The sequence below is a fragment of the Eubalaena glacialis genome, chromosome 17 (assembly GCF_028564815.1).
Source record: "Eubalaena glacialis isolate mEubGla1 chromosome 17, mEubGla1.1.hap2.+ XY, whole genome shotgun sequence".
In the NCBI taxonomy this organism is placed as follows: Eukaryota; Metazoa; Chordata; class Mammalia; order Artiodactyla; family Balaenidae; genus Eubalaena; species Eubalaena glacialis.
In genome coordinates this window covers 61,003,416-61,016,492 of record NC_083732.1, presented here as the reverse complement: position 1 = coordinate 61,016,492, position 13,077 = coordinate 61,003,416, and the positions used below count along the sequence as shown (strand labels likewise).

At 38.6% G+C, this 13,077-nt stretch overlaps 1 protein-coding gene across 4 annotated transcripts in view; it reads left to right on the top strand.

The window, feature by feature from the left end:
• The window catches only part of SYBU (syntabulin), a 73,147-nt gene that overhangs the window by 10,020 nt on the left and 50,050 nt on the right, over positions 1-13,077 (top strand). For all 4 annotated transcript variants that reach the window (XM_061171334.1, XM_061171333.1, XM_061171331.1 and 1 more), the window contains exon 3: positions 12,773-12,970. In XM_061171334.1, the coding sequence (XP_061027317.1) occupies positions 12,773-12,970 (198 nt within the window). The remainder of the gene's footprint in view (positions 1-12,772; positions 12,971-13,077) is intronic.

Sequence of the window (13,077 nt, the reverse complement as noted above, 5' to 3'; positions counted from 1 at the left end):
AGGAAACATTCCTATCCAGAGGAGTTCAGCGTCTCTAAATGTCAAAAAGAGTCATTTGCGTAACAGGACCACACCTCCAGTGCTGTGGTAGCTAGAAGAGAGCTCTCTTGCTAAGAAAATCAGAAAATGCCCCACTCAAGAGCTGGTACTCGGAAGCCAGGAGAAAAACAGAAGCCCGGTTTATTTTTTATTTGTTTACTTTTTTGTGTGTATATGTAAGTGTGAGATGTGTGTGTGAGGTGCATGTGTGTGTGTGATTGGGGTGTGTGTGTGTGGATATGTCATGAGTGATATACATGTGTATGAGTGTATATGAGTGTGTGAGGTGTGCACACGCTTTGTGTGTCTGTTGGTGGGAGAACTGGAAGGTTTGGGTATCAGCAAAGCTTTCTGGAGGAAGTGATGCCTGAGCTCTGTTTATTCAACTGCAATCAGGCTTTCCTCCTCCTATTCCACTGAAGTGCCCTCCACCAAATCTTACGGTGGATTCTTTGTCTTCACCTCTTCATCCCCCCCGAATTCCCATCTCAGTAAATGGCACCCACTTCATCTAGATAACAGCAGCCCAGTTTAGAGTCAAGAAGGAATTCAGCACAAAGCCACATACCCACGTTTCCCAGGACTCAACTTGACCCTGGCCACCACCCCGCCCCACCGCCCAGTTGGATTTTACTCCGAGAACCCCCAGGGGAGATGCGTGCACTTGGGGTCCACAAGTCTGCTGGGCGTCCCTGTATTGTAAGGTGGCTTTGCTGGTGCCTGCTCACAGTAACCGCCCTAAACCTCCGCTGCTGTCGGGCTTGGACTGTGGCATCTCCTGCTTTGGAGACCCAGTCCAGCCCCTCGTCTGCCAGAGCCGAGATCCTGCCCAGCTGCTCTGCGCATTGCTGGATGGTCGTGGCGCCCGCCCTCCACTCGCTGCCCAGGTTACCCTCCTCTGGCTCCAGGAAGCCAGTCGTGTTGGGCTGACTGCTCCCTCTTTTGAGGGAACACAAACCAAACTTCCCAGTGCCCATCATGGGGGCTTGCCCAGCACTCACCCCCATCCCCTAGAAACCCATCCTTCAACTTTTCCCTGCTCCGTGTGAATTTTCACAGGACGCCTCCTCTTTCCTGGCTGGCTCCGTCTTATTCTCTCCTCTTTAGTGTGGGGGTCCCTGAAGGTAGGATTCATCTTAGACGCCGACCCAATTCTCAGAATTCTTGAGACCCTGTGGACCTTAACCTGCCCTTCTATTTATTCTGAGGTGTTTGTGAGGATTATCTTTTCCTTAATGCTAATTATTATATGTTTTCAACTCAAAACTAATAACCATGTGCAAACACATATGTCAGAGTGGATGTAATCACATTTATAGGATTTATCTTGTTTTGCTTTTTGCCGAAGTGAGATCATGCTGTACTGACCTGTGACCCTTTCTGTTTATTTAAGCAAATATTTACTGAACGCCTGTTGTGGGCAAGGTGCTATCCTAGGAGCTGAACTAGACGGATGAAGAGCCCTGACAGGACTCCTGACCTCCAGGAATGTGCATTCCAGGCAGTCCCTCCACCTGTCACTGCTTGTCAGTACATAGAAGTGCCCCCATTGATTGTAATGACAGCTCGTATTCCACTGTTTGGAGGGCCTTCATTTATTCAGCCATTCTTCTGTGGATGGACCTTTCATCTCTGAGGCTAACTTTCAAAATTCAGAATTTCATTTTGCGAATGTCACTGGAACTAACTTGTTCCTGAGCGTATTTCTTTCTCTCTCTCTTTTCTTTCTTTGTACCTTTTCTTTAAAGTGAAGTAAATACCGTGCTTCATATATATTCCCTAAAACAATTTCTTTTTCTCCAAATAGAAAAAAAATGACATGTAGCAATTACACAAACTGTATAATAAGCATTGTTTTTTCCTTAATGTTCTTTAACATTTTCCATTTTTATGCCTTACTCCATCTTGACAAGCACTATCTTTAAATTCTCAATGTGAGAAAAAATAGAAGGAAGGGGGAAAGGATTTACATTGCTGCAAAAGAGCTCACTGTAATTCAGGTGTCCTAAGAGTGGTTTGCAGTTTCCTTCTTACAAGGTTCTCAAGAGATCAAGAGATAGCTTCTTAGTGTCTGTCTCTGTGTCCCTATTCTTTCCTTCCTACCTTCCAGCTCGCCTCCCTCCCTCTCCCCTTCTCCCTCTCTGCTATCTTCTCCCAACGAGGAACCTTAAAAAAAAACAAATCTTTATAAAGGTATGGCTTAGAAACTGCAAATAAACTCATATTACTAAGAAGAGGGAAGATCAGAAGTATTAGTAACATCCCTGTTTTGGAAAGATTATAACCCTGTGAAAGAAAGAACAGGAGAAATAAAAGCTTGCGAGACAGAAGAATTCCCCACCCCCCTGCTGGGGCTCACCTGTCTCCTGGCAGTGACTGAGCCACCCTGGTTCCCAATTCAGCATCGGCTGCTCCCTCACCAAAACTCCTAGATAATGTGTCATTATACTACATTGACTATTTGGACCAAGATATTTTCCCCTCCAAATTCCTCCTGTGGTTGCTCATACAAATCAGACAACTTGGCGCTTGGTAGAAAACCAAGTAGAGGCCCTTGTTTGAGAGAAAGCACGAGTCCTGTGAAGAAATGGACTTGCCTCACCTCTTCACTTCACGTGCTCCTTTGCTGCTGAGTGCTGCACCAGAATGACTTTTATGGGAGCACTCAAGGCTCCAAAATAGCTCAGAAATCCCGGGAATGTTTATATGGGAAATGATTATTTTGTCTCCAAGAAACCAGGGAAACGTTCATTAAATAATTTCTCAGTTCTCCACTTGGTTTTTATAGACGTAGGTTGTTGCATATCTTCGTGGAGGTGCTTCGTTCCAATTACTTTAACAAGCTCACCTCCATCGGCACACACATACGCTCGCGTTTACACATCCTTCAGAGAAATTAAGTTCCCTTTGGAACCTGCCATCTTATTTCCCCGCTCCTCTTCACAAGCAAAACTTCTCCAAAATCCTATCTCCGTAATTTGCCCTTGTCAAGCACGTGAGTGACCACGTTGGCGAATCTGACATCCTCTTGTCTGTCCTCATTTTCCTTGATTTCCCAGCAGCACTCAACATGGTTGAACAAGCTTCTTTCTTAGGAAAGATTTTCCTCCTTGGCTCCTGAGGTCCCACCCCCTGAGAGTCTTTGTTAGCTCCAGCGCATCCCTTCTCCCCTTACAGGGTCAGGTGCCTCAGTCTTCAGCCCTCCTCTCTTCCTGCCCTCCCCAAGGGCTCAAATCTTTAAATTCCTCACATGTAGGATGGTGATGCTCCCCGACCCGACCTCTCCTCTGAGCTTTAGGCTCACATATCCAACTGCCTACTTGATATCTCCAGCGTCCTGGTTAATTTGTGTCTCAGATTTAACGTATCAAAACCAGAATTCTTAATTTCACCCCCCACAAACTCATAAACCCATTTTTCTCCAAACTCAGAAGTGACCACCATATTCTCCATTGCTTAAGCAAAGAACCTAGAAGGTATTCTTGACCCCTTCCTACTTTTCATTGTCATATCTTAATGCTTCCAATTATGTTTCCAAAATGTATCCCAAATCCATCTCCTTTTCTCAATTTTTACTACTACCACCCCAAACCACTGTCATCTCTCATTTCTACTATGACAGAGGTCTCCACGTGGGTTTATTGCTTCTAAGCCTTCATTCCTAAAGGGGCCACACAGCATAGGGGTTAAGAAGGAGCCTCTGCAGTTAGCCTCTTTGGATTCATATCCACGGCTTACTGTAGCCTCAGGGAGGTGGCTTAAACTCTAGTGCTGGTTTTGTATGCCTATCTTATTAGTGCCTGTCTCAAAGACATTAAGTTAATTAAATGCGTTGTGTTTAGTATTCTAAACATACCTGGTACTTAGTAGGCACTCAATAAATATTAGCAAGACATAACATCACTAATTCAGTCTGTTCTCCACAGACCAATCATGGTCATCTCCTGCTTAATGCACACGATGGCTTCCATTGCACTGGAGATTAATGTAGGTTTCCTGCCTATAATCCTGCACATGCTCGGACTTCCACCTGCCTTCAGCCTCATCATCAATTCTTCTCTGCCCTCAGCTTTCCGGGCCTCTTCTCAGTTTCCTCAGTGCACCAAACTCCTTGTTCCCTCTTCCTGGACTTTTCTCTTCCCTGCCTTTTCCAGGATTGGTTCTTTCTCATTCTTTTGGTCTCAATTCAAATTACCTCTTCAGGACCTTCCATGACAACCTGCCTAATGAAGTACCTTCCGACCTCCCACCCAGCTAGTCTCTATAATATCACCCAGTTTGTTTCATTAACAGTACATCACAATCAAAATTTCTTCTCTCTGTGTTTTTTTACTTCTTCATTAACTGTCTCCACCACTAGAATGTGAACTCCTTGAGGACAAGGATCTTAGAGTCTTGGTCATCATTACATTTCTAATATCTTGAAGACTATCTGGCACACAATAGGAAATCAGTAATCATTTGTGGGAAGAAAGGATGGATGGATGGATGAATGAGATTCTTACACTTCAACATTGGCAATTGTGTAGTGTCACATTGTATAATACTGAAGCAAAATTAGTGTGGAGACTTGTAGACTTGTGAATTCTCACTCCGAAAAGATGCTAAAATTAGGTGAAGGAATAGAAGTTCAAATTTTGCTACTGAAAGCCTAGAATGCAAAATTATCTGAATGGCATGCATTAAATGGTTACTGTGTTGAAGCAAAAACTGGAAACAACTAGAGTTTTTTGCCTCAAATTTTGTGGTCTGTTTATGATGGGATGGCTTCTTTTTAACAGCTTCCTTTGTCTGTTTTTAATTTGAGCATTCCCAGAATTTCTGCTGTTTCCTCTTGGAGCAAACATAGGTAGGAAAATTTAGAAAACAGTTAGCTTGTGGTGGTGGGAAAAACAAGGACTTTACAGTCAGACAAACCTGAATTTGAATCTTTGGGTCCATACCTTAGTAGCTGTGTGGCTGGATTTGTTAACCTCTCTGAGCCTCAGTTTTTCCACCTATAAAAATGAGATATTATTAAAATTATATGATAAAAATTAGTATCCTTGCCACATGATAGCTACTTAATAAATGTTACTTTTCTTACCTACCTACATCCTTTCAGAACATTGAATGGTTTGTAGTAAGAATTTCACAGGGTTCAGATTAACCATGAGTTTAAGCTATGACATTTTATCTGTCTCCATTGGACTATCTTAAAAAATGTCAGTGTCTGGAGCAGTAAGACTAGTAACACCTATAACAGTGTCTGGCACGTAGTAGATACTCAGTAAATATTTGTTGAATGGATGAATAAATAGTCTGTAAACACTTTTGTCATTCATGAGAATCAACTAGATTTCTATATAGTTTAAAGTAATGTTTCCTTAAAATAGAAATGATTCTTCCTCCAAATTATGCAACTGAACATTGAACAGCATCAAACCGTAACTGAATGTTTCAAGACATTATGGCACAAAACCATGTTTTCTTCCGCCTGATGTTATTTTTAAGTATGTCTTTTGGAATTGTTTAGTTCAGCATTTTGGAAAACAAATGAGCTCTGAGATCTAAATTCAGAAGTGAACCAGAAGTTCTAGAGATGTTTCTTGGACTTTGAAGAAATATTTTATATGTACTCTTTAGGTTACAAGGAAGTTGAAGTAGGAACTTGGTCATCATAATTGCCACCAAATGTGTTGGATAGCACTGGTTGTTAGACACTTTAGTTAAATATCAGGAAATTATATGACACACACACACACTTTGGGCAATCCTAATATTTTAAAATGTGGATTAAAAATATATATATATACAAATGTATATGTGTGTGTGTATATATATATTCACTTTGCAAAAAATATTCATTGCTTTCAAAATTTTATCAGAAAAGCATTTCAAAGTAATATGGAAAGGATAAATTTCCTAAAAATTAAGAAAATAATAATAATAGTACAGTTAACATCTAACCTTACACTGCATTTTAAAATGAATTCCAGATGGATTTGATATAATAAAAATTATAAAAATCTAGAAGAAAGTGTAGGTAATAGTTAATTGATCTTGGAGTTAATAAGAAGGACATTCTAAGCATTAAAGCATTGGAAGAAATCACAAAGGAAAATATGGAGAGATTTGACAACTAGAAATTAGAAAAGGTTGGTTGTCAAAAACATTATAAACTGAAAGCAAACAAACTTGGTGAAATATGCCAAAGGGCTATGCCTTTCATATATAAGGATTTCTTACAGATCAATAAGAATTCCTTAACACCTGAATAGAAAAGTTGTCAGAGGACATGAACAATACATAGGATAAGTGTAAAAATAAAAGGCCAGCAAACATATGAAGGACATTAAGCCTCACTGATAATTAAATACATGCAAGCTAAAACATCAGAAATACACTTTGCATTATTAACTTGGCAAAAATGCAAACAAACTAGTATTCATTATTGGCAGGAATTTAATAAGTGGGATACTCTCATACAATATAATAGGAATATAAATTGCCTCAGATTTCTCGGAAGTCTTAGTAATCCATTTTTAGAGATATGTTCTATGAGATAATAAAAATTTTGACAAGAGATTTATCTGTAAAATGTGGTGTTAAAGCAATTTCAATAATAATGAGAAAATTGGAAACATCCTAAAATACCCTACAAGAAGGAATTGATTTTTAGAAACACTGTGTTCCTATTTTAAATAGTTACTTATTTAAAATAATGTTTTTGAGAAATTAAATAAAACATTTTGACACTTTTAAAAACATACCCAAAGAAGAGAGAATACTACAATGAACACCAATAAGCTGTTTGCCCACTTTATCCAGATTAATAGCAAGATGCTGTCATATTTGCTACATCTCTCCCGTTTTCTCTTTTCTCTTTTACTTTGCTGAAGCACTGTAAAGCATATATCCAGACATCATGTTATTTCATGTCTACCTACATACCTCAGCATGCTTTCTTAGAAAAAATGGACATTTTCTTACTTAATCACAGTGCCATTTTCATTACTAACATAACTTAACAAGGAATTTAACATAATTCCTTGGTACGCTAGAGAACACTGAAACTACTAGCCCTAGTTGTCTCAAAAGTGCCTGTTTGCTTCCTCATGGTGTCATTTAACCCAGAGGCCAGCAAACTTTTTCTGAAAAGGACCAGATGGGAAATATTTTCAGCTTTGCTGGCCAGATGATCTCTGTTGTAATTATTCACCTTTGTGCTTGAAAGCCACAGTTGACACTATGTAAAGTATTGGGCTGTATTCCAATAACATTTGATTTACAAAAGCAGGCAGCTGACAGGATTTGGCCTGCAGGCTGCAGTTTGCCAACCCCTGATTTAACCCATTACTGTTCTCCATCTATTTTATAAGGTGGACATTAGCTTTAAAGCTTGGTTAGATTCAGGGACAGTTTTTTTGTGGCAAGAATGTGGAGAATGCTGTGTGCTTCATCTCACATCCCATCAGAAGGTATATAATGTCTGTTACCCCACTGTCAGCGATGCTAAGAATACTCATTTGGTACAAATGGGTAAGGCTTGATCCCTCTACTGCAGACTCTCCATCAGCCTTTTGTCTGATGGTTTCATCCATTACGTTTGTTGCCTAAATCAAGTATTTCATTATAAATAATTGCAAAATACAGTTGACCCTTGAACAACATGCGTTTGAAGTGTGTGGGCCCATTTATACTCAGATTTTTTAAAATCGAGATATACCACAGCCCTACATGATCCACTGTTGAATCCTTGGGTATAGAACCACATATGTGGTGGGCCACTGCCAAGTTACACGTGGGTTTTCGACTGCATGGAGGTTAGCACCCCTAACCCGCATGTTGTTCAAGGGTCAACTGTAGTAATTTTCTGCTATTCCATCTACTTTCATTAACCAGAATGCTTCTGTAAGGGAGAACTTTCCAATATCAATGAGCGATTTAAGTTATCCTGAAATACAGTTTGTCCAGTAACATTTTCTACAATCAGGATATATGTTAATTCTTTCTTTCCTTTTAATTGCCAAATTTCAATATAAAGAATTGGCCCCTGGGTCACTTCCAAAGATTTCCAGTGGGTTGGGATTTTGGGGGAGTTGAAAGGGCCTTTCTTTTTTTAGTTTTATTTTGTATTACTATGAACTAACTCATAGATCTTTAAAGTATATCCAATGATTATCAGTCATTTGCATTTATTATTCTTTTTGATGCTCAAATTATTCCATCTTTGGCCAGTGGGGCCCCTTTGTGTTGGCTACTGTTAGTCTCAATAGCTTCTTTCTTTCTAGCCTGACAAATTCCAGGGAGAAATTTTCGATAACAGAGTGATGAAACTATAATGTATGTTGAAATTTTAACAAAACAAAGAGCAAGCAAGCAAGTAAATCATATGTATAAAAAATCAGTAAGAAGTATGCCAAATAGTTACATATTTTTTCTGGGCAGTACAATTATAGGAAAATATTATCCTCCCCCCCTCCTTTTTTTTTTTTTTTTACTTCTTTGTACTTTTCTGTACTCTACATCTTCTGCATTAAAGATTATTACTTTTATAATTTAAAAATCTGTTAAAATTTTAACAACCCAACAGAAGATTTTCTTTAATTTAGCAAGTTTCTTTAGTCATTTAAAATAAGATACAAATTATTTTAAAAGATACTTATACACACTTTTTTCAGAATTATAAGTAGAGTCATTTTACAATTATGAACTATATCCTATATTCTCAAAAAGCTTGTAATGTAAAGGGAGAGGAAAATAGATTAAAAATCATTTTTTAACAACCTCCAGACTACAAAATTATATTAGATGTCTGCTTCTCTCATATGTCTTTATAGACCTTAAAATTTTTTTCCCTTAAAACCAATTTGGAAACTAGTTAGTAGTATATTTCTTACAGCACTTGAGGTGGGCCACAACTTCTGGAGGTTCCTGGATCTGTAAATATTCTTCACTTATCCTTAATCCTGTGGGTTGATGTATTCAAAGCAAACAAACAGGAACAAATCAGCGAAAGAACTTATTCCTCAGTATAAATAAAACAGGGCATGTAAATTAGTCTCCTTCAGTGCAGATGGTGATCATTTAGATGTGGCTTCGATGTGGGTCACTTTTACCTGAGATCCACCAGGGGCCATCCCAGACCCAAGTAAATGGGGTTTTAAGTTGTTGACCCTGGAAGGAAATCATCTCATATGGATCCATCCCAAATGGATCACACTGTGTAAAACATGGAAAGTGGTCCTATTGCATGTATATTTTTTTTAATGAAGTTATACTTACCATGAATAGTAGAGAAAGAAATGTAAAAACTCAACTATGTAAGAGCTGGTGTGGGTGTGTTTTTAAGTGTGTTTTAAAAGAAAAACTCATTTCTCTCCAGTAGAACTGACAGTCTCCTACACTCTCTTCCTAAAGCCTTGGAGGAAAGCTTCCCTTATGCTAAAACCAGGCTGAAATGTTCTTACTTTTCTCCATTCTGGAAATCTGAAACAACCCACACTTTTCTGGGTAAATCATTCAGGATTTCTGCCATTTCCTGCCCAGAAACAGTTTCTTCATGGTGTCATATTAGAAATTTTTCTCATTGATAATTTCTTTATACTAACATAACTAATAAAAGCTATAATTCTACAAGACAAATTCAACAGTCAAGGTAGCAGCAAGGAACAGAAGGCACACACAAAGTGTTTAACTGAAGCAGGTTTAATAAACAAATCTCTTTAATATGTGCTGGATCCACATGTAGTTTGGCACATGGTAAGATTAGACATGAACAAGCAAAGAACATCAACTTGGCTCCCTATTCTTAGAATCTTGGAGTAAATGTGAACTAAGAATATTTTGCATTGCATTTTGGAAAGGAATATTATCCTCATCTGGACTGGTGGTCTGCTTCCAGCTCTGATCATGAAGTTAAAAAGGAGGAGGAAGAGGAAGAGGAGGGAAGGGGAGGGGGAGGGAGGGAAGGGGCCCTAAACAAGACTTGTAGAAAAAATAACCACTTCTTCAGTGCTGCACAGAGGAAAATACCTCAGGTGCCACAGGTGACCAGATGACTCTCTGGTACTGAAGCTCTGTTGCTTTTGCTCTGGGCTTACTTTGCATAACTTAAAGTGTGGTCTCTGTAGTAGGAAAATTAATGGCCCTGCCCTTTCCAAAACCAGATTCCTTTGTTAGTGTTGGTCGCATTAGACAAAACAGGCAAATGCCCCAAGCTTCTCTGATAACTCAGTTTTTCTTGGGTATGGATTTGCCTTAACAGATTTAGCAGTTTACAGGAACTATGCGCTGGAAGTGATATTTACCAACCCCTTTTACTTACTTATAAGCTCCATCAGTATGGGGGCTGGGTACAGTGCCTGTGGCTGGTTCAGTGCCAGGACTTGATACATATTTGTTTAATGAAAGACGATGTCTCATATCCCTCTCGTTTCCCCCTCAATGTGAAGTGCAATACCAGACAGTTAAGAGGTGATAAATGAACAGTTGTTTACTAGGTAATGATTCAAATGCTGTACGAGGTACCTGAAGTTAAAGATTTATTTAGGTATTCATCTTCTCAATCCTTGCCCCTGGAGTTATTGGCTGTAAATATTGATGACAGGTGAGGCATACATGCCAGGTGAAAAATTGCTACTGCCTTCCCTAAACTGCCACCATCCTGAATAACTTCAGTCCCCAATTTTTAATCAGACCCTAGTACTTAATCCTTGAAATGACTAGTACTGAAAACATGGCATATCCACATTCCTTCTTATTTAACTCTGGCAAAATGATAGTAGAACCAAACAAAACACATTCGTTTTCTGTTTACTTAAATTACAATTTCGACAGTGTTTCTCAATACTGGAAATTGTTTAATTTTGTCGCTTTGAGTCTGAGAGTTCTCAAGAAAAATTACCTTTTAGGGTAGAGAATCTGAAGCATGGATTTTTGTTAATTTGGGCCATCTCTCTTTTAAAAGAAGTAATTTATGGAACTGACTCATAGGGAAATACTTTTTAAAGACAATAGGTAATTTTGGATGATTAGACCTCAATCATTTGAGCTTCTCTGCTTTGGGATAGGAATCAGGAACCAGGCTCTCCCAAGCCCATGTGCAGACCTGTTGAACCTTGTAAAAGTGCTGGAATCTGTCTGAGTAATTAGCAACTTTGCACTCAGATTTCTTTGGATTGAAAGGAGCTCAGATTTCTTTGGATTGAAGCATGGGACATGCAAATGTAGGAGAAAGCCAGGGACAATAGCGAAGCAGTACCAGCCAAGAGGATTCTCATCACAGTGATTCAGGGCCAAAGTTTCTTCAATTCAGGAAGAACATAGCACGTTTAAAAGAGCAACAAAGACAGAAGGTATGAACCGTGCACTAAAAACCATTTACTTCCAGAAACAGACCATTGAGGTCCTATATAGACTAATATGTCCAAAAGTCAAAAAAGATACAAGGGAAATACATCATTTTACTAGTGCCAAGTTCACTTTGTTCTAGGAACTTAGATATTTCATAATAAAAATTGAAGTAAAGGCCAAAAATGAAGCAAAGGCAATTACTTTTTAGATGGATTCTAGTCATCTTAATTCAGGCAACCAGTATATTTTATTCAGAACTACTTCTGTTTCTGTCTTCATTCAAGCTATGAAATTTTAAGATAGCCTTTGATAGATGGCAAATTATTTTAGTTCCTTTAATATTTATAAAAGTGTAATAGCCCTAAAAGTTATTAGTACTAAATGTCCTTATTCATTTTTTGCCCACTTAGTTACTAAAATAACTCTGACATCAAAATATTTCCATATAATAAAAAATTATTTAGCAGTGAAGATTTACCACTAATTGATTAGTTTGAGTAGACATACTGTTAAGTAATGTTGATTGGCTTTAAATTCCCATACAGTTCTCACCACAGTATAAATGAATTAACCAACCATTATAAATATTTAATAGATATGGAAAGCATTTATAGGAGTCAGCAATGCGACTTTCCTGTTTGCTTAATAAGCATCTACACAGGTCACTTCATATCATGCATATTAACTTATAGTAATGACCATGGTAGTAATATATAACTTGAAAGTTAAGGGAATATTTTTAATTTGAATATCATTTTTATTTTACCCATTTACCCCAGGCAGCAAGATATCTGACTGATGTATTTTTGGTTGAGTGCATTTGATAATAAAACAGGATCACTGCCTTCTGCTTCCTTGAACTCCTAAAGCCAGCTCTCGCCTCTATAAAACTCTGTTAACCACTTGATAGGCCCAGTAATCAAAAACTGGGTGTGGTCAATAATATTCAAGTAACTTTTTCCTAACACTGACAACCCCGAAGACTTCATATTAATAATCCTGAATTGCTCTGGCAAACGTTTTATTACCTACCCCATCAAAAATTTATGGACGATTATGACCCAAAAGTATACTACCTCAAGTGTCAAAACAAACTAATTTAGGTTTTGACAATAAGAATGTTACAGAAATATTTGTGATGCAAAATCTTGTCAGGTTTTGCCTTAAAATATGTTTTATAATAGCTGTTATTTCCTTTGTTAACATGATTGGCCAGAATATGGAAAATAAAAGGCAAGTCACCCACAGGAGTCAACCCGGGCCTCTTGAGCAGAGTACGTGTGTGAGCGCGCATGGGCATGGCGCTCTGAGCTGGGGGGAGGGCATGCCTGCCCTCCCTTTGGCATCATTGATTTCCTCCCTCCTCATTAAACACTCATCGATTCTTGTCTTCCAGATGACACAGGCTGTCCTAGTAGTCAGTCAGTATCTCCCGTGAAAACGCCCTCGGATGCTGGCAGCAGCCCTGTTGGCTTTTGCCCTGGAAGTGATGAAGACTTTACCAGAAAGAAATGCACAGTTGGAATGGTTGGTGAGGGAAGCATCCAGTCAGCTCGACATAAGAAGGAACCAAAGTCAGGCCTTGTAAAGCCAGGTGAGTGTACGTAAACTCTTCATGTTCTTATTGGAGCAATATGACTAGAGGGATTTCAAATGAAATTTGAAATGAAACACCTGGATATCAAGGTAGGGAACACTAAT